The 8,567-nt window shown below is 45.5% G+C and overlaps 1 protein-coding gene across 1 annotated transcript; it reads right to left on the bottom strand.

Annotated features, from left to right (window-relative positions):
• Positions 1–1,484: 1,484 nt before the first annotated feature.
• On the bottom strand, positions 1,485–8,561 carry LOC115158660 (UPF0598 protein C8orf82 homolog). The gene is made up of 3 exons (XM_029707852.1): positions 8,526–8,561; positions 2,683–2,844; positions 1,485–2,513 (listed from the first exon to the last, which is right to left on the bottom strand). Exons 2-3 carry the CDS (start codon positions 2,696–2,698, stop codon positions 2,167–2,169), a joined length of 363 nt encoding a protein of 120 aa, XP_029563712.1. The 5' UTR covers positions 2,699–2,844; positions 8,526–8,561; the 3' UTR covers positions 1,485–2,166.
• Positions 8,562–8,567: the final 6 nt, after the last annotated feature.

Below are 8,567 nucleotides of genomic sequence, written 5' to 3'. Positions count from 1 at the left end.
GCCCTGTGCCAACAAGCTCGCATCGCAAACGTTGCCCTATTGGTCACCAATTCATCCCACACATTAAGCCAACAGATAGTGATATTTTAGTGTAATTTGTCGACTAGAGACAAGGGTAAATGATACAATGAAAGTTAGAAAATAAACTAACATTATATATTATGAAACCATCTGCTGTAAAAACACATATGGATTTTCAACAGCTTTAGTATGAGTAGGCTATGATATCCTCCAGTGACCATAAACTGCATACTTGAGGAACCATAGGGAAGAAGGACATTGAGAAATCATGGCTCTAAACAGATGGGAACAAAACTGAGGAACTAATGGATGTAAGTGAAAGTCAGTTTGTCATTTAACTACTGTAATTGTACTGTGATTTATACAGTGAGCTAACGACCCCTCACCCAGAGATAGTGTCCTCCTTGCAAAGCATTACACCATAATAAAACATTTATAAAGGCATTCAGTGTGTGCAGATGCATTTTAATCATAAAAATATGTTTCATCCTTATCCAGTCAATACAAATGCAAGGGTTCCCTCTAGAGGTTTTTATTCTCGAAGCAGAGGCCCCATGAGTACCCTTATAGCAAAAGTAGTAGTTTATCAATTGTTGGTCCACTATCTACAGAACCTACTGGCACATCAGCTATTAGTAGATAAACAGCTGAGGTTGCATCCCAAATGGCACAATACTCCCTACATAGTGCACTACTTTTGACAAGAGGGCCCTGGTCAAGAGTAGTGTACTATAGGGAATAGGTTGCCATTTGAGACAACCCGAGTGTCATTGGTTGAATTTCTGTGGCCACTGCAAAGGCATATTTCACAACACTGCATAGTATTTCTCTCAGGAGGTCCTTGTAACCCAAAACTCCCCGGTTTCATTCTCGTGGACAGATACACGTACCATACAGATACACGTACCATACAGATACACGTACCATACAGATACACGTACCATACAGATACACGTACCATACAGATACACGTACCATACACGTACCATACACGTACCATACAGATACCATACAGATACACGTACCATACAGATACACGTACCATACAGATACACGTACCATACAGATACACGTACCATACAGATACACGTACCATACAGATACACGTACCATACAGATACACGTACCATACACGTACCATACAGATACACGTACCATACACGTACCATACAGATACACGTACCATACAGATACACGTACCATACACGTACCACACAGATACACGTACCACACACGTACCATACACGTACCACACAGATACACGTACCACACAGATACACGTACCACACAGATACACGTACCACACAGATACACGTAGTCACACAGATACACGTAGTCACACAGATACACGTAGTCACACAGATACACGTACCACACAGATACACGTACCACACAGATACACGTACCACACAGATACACGTACCACACAGATACACGTACCATACAGATACACGTACCATACATAGCTGTAGCATTTGTCGACAGACTTTTATTATTTTCAGATTTTTCTTCACTGATCATTTGGACAACTCACAATTTCACATCTTTAGAATTTCTGAATGCGAGGGGGACATTTGGCCCATAGACTTGGCCAACACTGGCTGAGAGTTTCCGTTTAGAAGGGTGGAGACTTCGTTAGTATATTTTCTAATAAGTCGCCTCCATGAACTCGATCGAGCATCTGACACAATTATGCAAGATGTTACTTCTCCTGAGATTACATTCACTAGACAGTGCAAACAGGGGCAAAATGTTTCTAAATTAATGGGTACAACTTGAATTTGTCCAATAGGAGGAACTGATTATTAGCATTTTCTGACTGTTAGAATTTGTATGCTCCTGACCCGTTTGGGCCAAATTATCATTACCGTTTTGATGAATGATGTGCACTGTTCTGAAAATCACAGATGGTAATGTAACAAATATACATAACCACTCGTCTACATCCCAAATGGCACCCTATACCCTACAAAGTTCACTACTTTTGAATAGCGCCCTATCTACTCTGGTCAAAAGTAGTACACTATATAGGGAATAGGGTGCCATTTGGAACATAACCATCATGTCCACTCTATATATTGCCTTTCAATTGGCAACTTTTGGGTATTCATCTTCTGCCCACTGAATACAGAAGTGTTATTCTGATCAGCCCATCCCTCCCTCCTCTTCAGGGGGGAAACATCCTGCCAGTTCATTAGTCAGTGTGTGCTGTTGTCCCGCCCACAAGAAGTGTGTAGGCTGTTCTGATTGGCGTTGTTGAAGTGGGTACAGGAAGAAGGGGCTGAGCTCTATGGCGAGGGCGGAGCGCACCAGGCCGACGCCCCCCAGGCGCTCAGAGCAGGGGTGGTAGACACGCCCAGTCCCAGGATGCATGTAGAGAGACTTTGGACGGAACTTGACGGCCAGCTTGTCACCGCCCCAACAGAACGACAGTAGCTCTGGGGCTCCTCCTGTCCCCACATCTGTCAACGTACCCCCAGCGGTCTCTGTCCCTGTACCGATACAATAGACAGATAGTTTGTCCTAGCTTCAGCTTGCTCTTTGGGGTTTTAACAGGGATAATGCAAAAGCACTTCGTGACAAATGATGATGTAAAATGGCTTTATAAATAAAATGTGATTGGTGGATTGACTGACTGACTGATTGGTTGATTGACTATACCCCCAGCGGCTGGCATCAAGTGGGTGAACACCAGCGGACGGTCGTCACAGCGCAGGAAGTTTCTCTCGCGGCCACACAGGGACAGGAAGGGGAAGTCGTCCTGGTACCGCCCACTCTCGTTCCTACGGAGACGGGTGAAGAAGAACACCAGGAAGTGCTTATCTGAAAACAGAGAGAGAAAGAGGGGGGAGCGATGGGGGAGGGAGAGCGAGAGGGGGGAGAGAGAGGGGGGAGAGAGAGCGAGAGAGGGGGGAGAGAGAGAGAGAGGAGGGGGGGAGGGAGAGGGGGGGGGAGGGGAGAGGCGGAGAGGGGGGGAGAGAGAGCGAGAGGGGGGGAGAGCGAGCGAGAGGGGGGATGAGAGAGCGAGAAGGGGGGGAGCGAGAGCGAGAAGGGAGGAGAGAGAGCGAGAAGGGAGGAGAGAGCCGAAGAGGGGGGAGCGAGAGCGAGAGAGGGGGAGAGAGAGAGAGGGGCGAGATGAGAGGAGAGGGGGTAGGGAGAGCGAGCAGGGGGAGATGAGAGGAGGAGAGGGGGGAGAGAGCGGCGAGGGGGGGATGGGAGAGAGTTAGTGAGGGGGGGAGAGACAGCAGAGCGAGAGGGGGGAGGGGAGACTGAGAGCGAGGGGGGGAGGAGAGAGCGAGTAGGGGGGAGAGAGAGCCGAGAGGGTGGGGGGGGAGGAGAGAGCGAGAGGCGGGGCAGGGATGAGCGAGAGGTGGGAGCGAGAGGGGGGAGAGGAGCGAGAGAGGGGGTGTAGCATGAGAAGCGAGAGGGGGGAGGGGAGAGCGAGAGAGGGGGGAGGAGAGCGAGAGGGGGGGAGAGAGAGAGAGGGGGGAGAGAGAGCGAGGAGGGAGGGAGAGAGAGCGAGAGGGGGGAGAGAGAGCGAGAGGGGGGAGAGAGAGAGAGAGGGGGGCGAGAGAGGAGCGAGAGGGGGGAGAGAGAGAGCGAGAGGGGGGAGAGAGAGCGAGAGGGGGGAGAGAGAGCGAGAGAGGGGAGGGAGAGCGAGAGGGGGGGAGGGAGAGCGAGAGGGGGGGAGGGAGAGCGAGAGGGGGGGAGAGAGAGCGAGAGGGGGGAGGAGAGCGAGAGGGGGGAGAGAGAGAGCGAGAGGGGGGGAGAAGAGAGCGAGAGGGGGGGAGAGAGAGCGAGAGGGGGGAGAGAGAGCGAGAGGGGGGGAGAGAGAGCGAGAGGGGGGAGAGAGAGCGGAGAGGGGGGAGAGAGAGCGGAGAGGGGGGGAGAGAGAGCGAGAGGGGGAGGGATGAGCGAGAGGGGGGAGGGAGAGCGAGAGGGGGAGAGAGAGCGAGAGGGGGGAGAAATAGAAACAACCACTGCATAAAACACAATAAGAGTTCATTCTTACTATAAATCAAGTTACACTAACTACACTTAGCCTAGATAACACTGCTCCTGCTCTCAAAATACACTACATGACCAAACGTATGTGGACACCTGCTCGTCGAACATCTCATTCCAAAATCATGGGCATTAATATGGAGTTGGTCCCCCTTTGCTGCTATAACAGCATCCACTCTTCTGGGAAGGCTTTCCACTAGATGTTGGAACATGGCTACAGGGACTTCCATTCAGCCACAAGAGCATTAGTGAGGTCGGGCACTGATGTTGGGCGATTAGACTTGGCTCGCAGTCAGCGTTCCAATTCATCCCAAAGGTGTTTGATGGGGTTGAGGTCAGGGCTCTGTGCAGGCCAGTCAAGTTCTTCCACAATGATCTCAACAAACCATTTCTGTATGGACCTCGCTTTGTGTACAGGGGCATTGTCATGCTGAAACAGGAAAGGGCCGTTGCCAAAAAGTTGGAAGCACAGAATCGTCTAGAACGTCATTGTATGCTGTTGCGTTTAAGATTTTCTCCACTAAGGGGTCTAGCCCGAACCATGAAAAACAGCCCCAGACCATTATTCCTCCTCCACCAAACTTTACAGTTGGCACTATGCAGTCGGGCAGGTAGCGTTCTCCTGGCATTCGCCAAATCCAGATTTGTCCTTCGGACTGCCAGATATTGAAGAGTGATTCATCACTCCAGAGAACGCATTTCCACTGCTCCAGAGTCCAATGGCGGCGAGCTGTACACCACTCCAGCCGACGCTTGGCTTTGGCCATGGTGATCTCAGGCTTGTGTGCGGCTGCTCGGCCATAGAAACCCATTTCATGAAGCTCCCGACTAACAGTTCTGCTGACATTGCTACCAGAGGCAGTTTGGAACGCGGGTAGTGAGTGTTGTAACCGAGGAAAGATGATTTTTTACGCTCTACACGCTTCAGCACTCTGCTGGGCGCGTTCTGTGAGCTTGTGTGGCCTACCATTTCGCGGCTGAGCTGTTGTTGCTCCTAGACCTTTCCACTTCACAATAACAGCACTTACAGTATACCGGGGCAGCTCAAGTAGGGCAGAAATTTGACAAACTGAGTTGTTGGAAAGGTGGCATCCTATGACGGTGCCACGTTGAAAGTGACTGAGCTCTTCAGTACGGGCCATTCTACTGCCAATGTTTCTCTATGGAGATTGCATGGATGTGTGCTCAAATTTATACACCTCTCAGCAACAGGTGTGGCTGAAATAGCCGAATCCACTAATTTGAATGGTTGTACACATACCTTTGTGTGTATATACATACTTTTGTGTGTGTGTGTGTGTGTGTATGTATATATATATATATATATATATATATATATATATATATATATATATATATATATATATATAAATAATGTGTGTGTTCCCCAATATGTGCAGCATGTATAGAAAGTATGCTCCCCAATATGTGCAGCATGTACACTACCGATCAAAAGTTTGGGGTCACTTAGAAATGTCCTTGTTTTTGAAAGAAAACACATTTTTTGTCCATTAAGCCTGTAATCGAACCCACAAATGCTGATGCTCCAGATACTCAACTAGTCTAAAGAAGGCCAGTTTTATTGCTTCTTTAATCAGAACAATCGTTTTCAGCTGTGCTAACATAATTGTAAAAGGGTTTTCTAATGATCAATTAGCCTTTTAAAATGATAAACTTGGATTTGCTAACACAACATGCCATTGGAACACAGGAGTGATGGTTGCTGATAATGGGCCTCTGTACGCCTTTGTAGATATTCCATTAAAAATCAGCCGTTTTCAGCTACAATAGTAATTTTCAACATTAACAATGTCTATACTGTATTTCTCATCAATTTTATTTTAATGAAGAAAAAAAAAGTGCTTTTCTTTCAAAAACAAGGACATTTCTAAGTGACCCCAAACTTTCGAACGGTAGTGTATTTATAGTGTGTTCCCCAATATGTGCAGCATGTATATATAATATGTGCAGCATGTATATATAGTGTGTGCAGCATGTATAGTTGAAGTCGGAAGATTACATACACTTAGCTTGGAGTCAGTAAAGCTCGTTTTTTCAACCACTCCACAAATTTCTTGTTAACAAACTATAGTTTTGGCAAGTCGGTGAGGACATCTACTTTGTGCATGACACAAGTAATTTTTTCAACAATTGTTTACAGACAGATTATTTCACTTATAATTCACTGTATCACAATTCCAGTGGGTCAGAAGTTTACATACACTAAGTTGACTGCCTTTAAACAGCTTGGAAAATTCCAGAAAATGATGTCATGGCTTTAGAAGCTTCTGATAGGCTAATTGACATCATTTGAGTCAATTGGAGGTGTGCCTGTGGATGTATTTCAAGGCCTACCTTCAAACTCAGTGCCTCTTTGCTTGACATCATGGGAAATCAAAAGAAATCAGCCAAGACCTCACAAAAAAAATGTAGACCTCCACAAGTCTGGTTCATCCAAATAACCTGAAGGTACTATTTTCATCTGTACAAACAATAGTACGCAAGTATAAACACCATGCGAACACGCAACCGACATACCGCTCAGGAAGGAGACGCATTCTGTCTCCAAGAGATTAACGTACTTTGGTGCAAAAAGTGCAAATCAATCCCAGAACAACAGCAAAGGACCTTGTGAAGATGCTGGAGGAAACAGGTATAAAAGTATCTATATCCACAGTAAAACTAGTCCTATATCGACATAACCTGAAAGGCCCGCTCAGCAAGGAAGAAGCTACTGCTCCAAAACTGCCATAAAAAAGTCTGACTACGATTTGCAGCTGCACATGGGGACAAATATCATACTTTGTGGAGAAATGTCCTCTGGTCTGAAACAAAAATAGAACTGTTTGGCCATAATGAACATCGTTATGTTTGGAGGAAAAAGGGGGATGCTTGCAAGCCGAAGAACACCATCCCAACCGTGAAGCGCGGGGGTGGCAGTATCATGTTGTGGGGGTGCTTTGCTGCAGGAGGGACTGGTGCACTTCACAAAATAGATGGCATCATGAGGTAGGAAAATTATGTGGCTATATTGACGCAACATCTCAAGATATCAGTCAGGAAGTTAAAGCTTGGTTGCAAATGGGTCTTCCAAATGGACAATGACCCCAAGCATACATCTAAAGTTGTGGCAACATGGCTTAAGGACAACAAACTCAAGGTATTGGAGTGGCCATCACAAAGCCCTGACCTCAATCCTAAAGAAAATTTGTGGGCAGAACTGAAAAAGCGTGTGAGAGCAAGGAGGTCTACAAACCTGACTCAGTTACACCAGCTGTCAGGAGGAATGGGCCAAAATTCAACCAACTTATTGTGGGAAGCTTGTGGAAGGCTACCCGAAACATTTGACCCAAGTTAAACAATTTAAAGGCAATGCTAGCAAATACTAATTGAGTGTATGTAAACTTCTGACCCACTGGGAATGTGAGGAAAGAAATAAAGCTGAAATAGATCATTCTCTCTACTATTATTCTGACTTTCACATTCTTAAAAATAAATTGGTGATCCTAACTGACCTAAGACAGGGAATTTTTACTAGGATTAAATGTCAGGAATTGTGAAAAAACTGAGTTTAATGTATTTGCTTGAGGTGTATGTAAACTTCCGACATCAACTGTTATATAATAAGTGCAGCATGTCTATATAGTACGGGCGGCATGTCTATATAGTATGTGCAGAATGTCTAGATAATACGTGCAGAATGTCTATATAATACGTGCAGAATGTCTATATAATACGTGCAGAATGTCTATAGAGTACGTGCAGAATGTCTATATAGTACGTGCAGAATGTCTATATATATGTGCAGAATGTCTATATAATAGTGTGCAGAATGTCATATATATACGTGCAGAATGTCTATATAGTACGTGCAAATGTCCTATATAGTAACGTGCAGATGTCTATATAATATGTGCAGAATGTCTATATAATATGTGCAGAATGTCTATATAATATGTGCAGAATGTCTATATAATATGTGCAGAATGTATGCCTGAAAGCTGTAAAACAGATGCAACAGTTTATCCACATTTAAAATTGCATCCCAAATGGCACCCTATTCCATACATACAGTAGTGCACTAATTTTGTGTCCTGGTCAGAAGTAGTGCACTACATAGGGGATAGGGTGTACCATTAGCATGCTCAGTGTTCTGCTGACTAAGATTGCAGAACATTGAATACAGGTTCTGGCCTTAACCCGGAGCATACACTACATCACCTCCATATGTTCTCTAGGTGGGAGCACGGGGTGTTGCTTACAGTAATGCTTGGCACATTACATAAGACTATACTGAGGCTCAGCTTGTGTAGTAGCAGGGATAATCATGTTTACTACAGAATATGAAGACTGAATAATGAAGGTCACCACAGCATCTCATATATAACCACGGGCAGAGATGATAAGATAACCGTCAATATTACCTTTGTAAGAGGTTCATTTTTACATCTGGAAAGAGGTAACTAGACTGCTCTGTGTGGTGCGTGTACGTTAAATACCTTTGAAGCACGTGACAAAGTTTTTCACTTTCGTGTCATCAA

The sequence above is a fragment of the Salmo trutta genome, chromosome 22, assembly GCF_901001165.1.
Source record: "Salmo trutta chromosome 22, fSalTru1.1, whole genome shotgun sequence".
Lineage (NCBI taxonomy): Eukaryota > Metazoa > Chordata > Actinopteri > Salmoniformes > Salmonidae > Salmo > Salmo trutta.
This window is presented reverse-complemented; position numbering and strand designations above follow the sequence as displayed.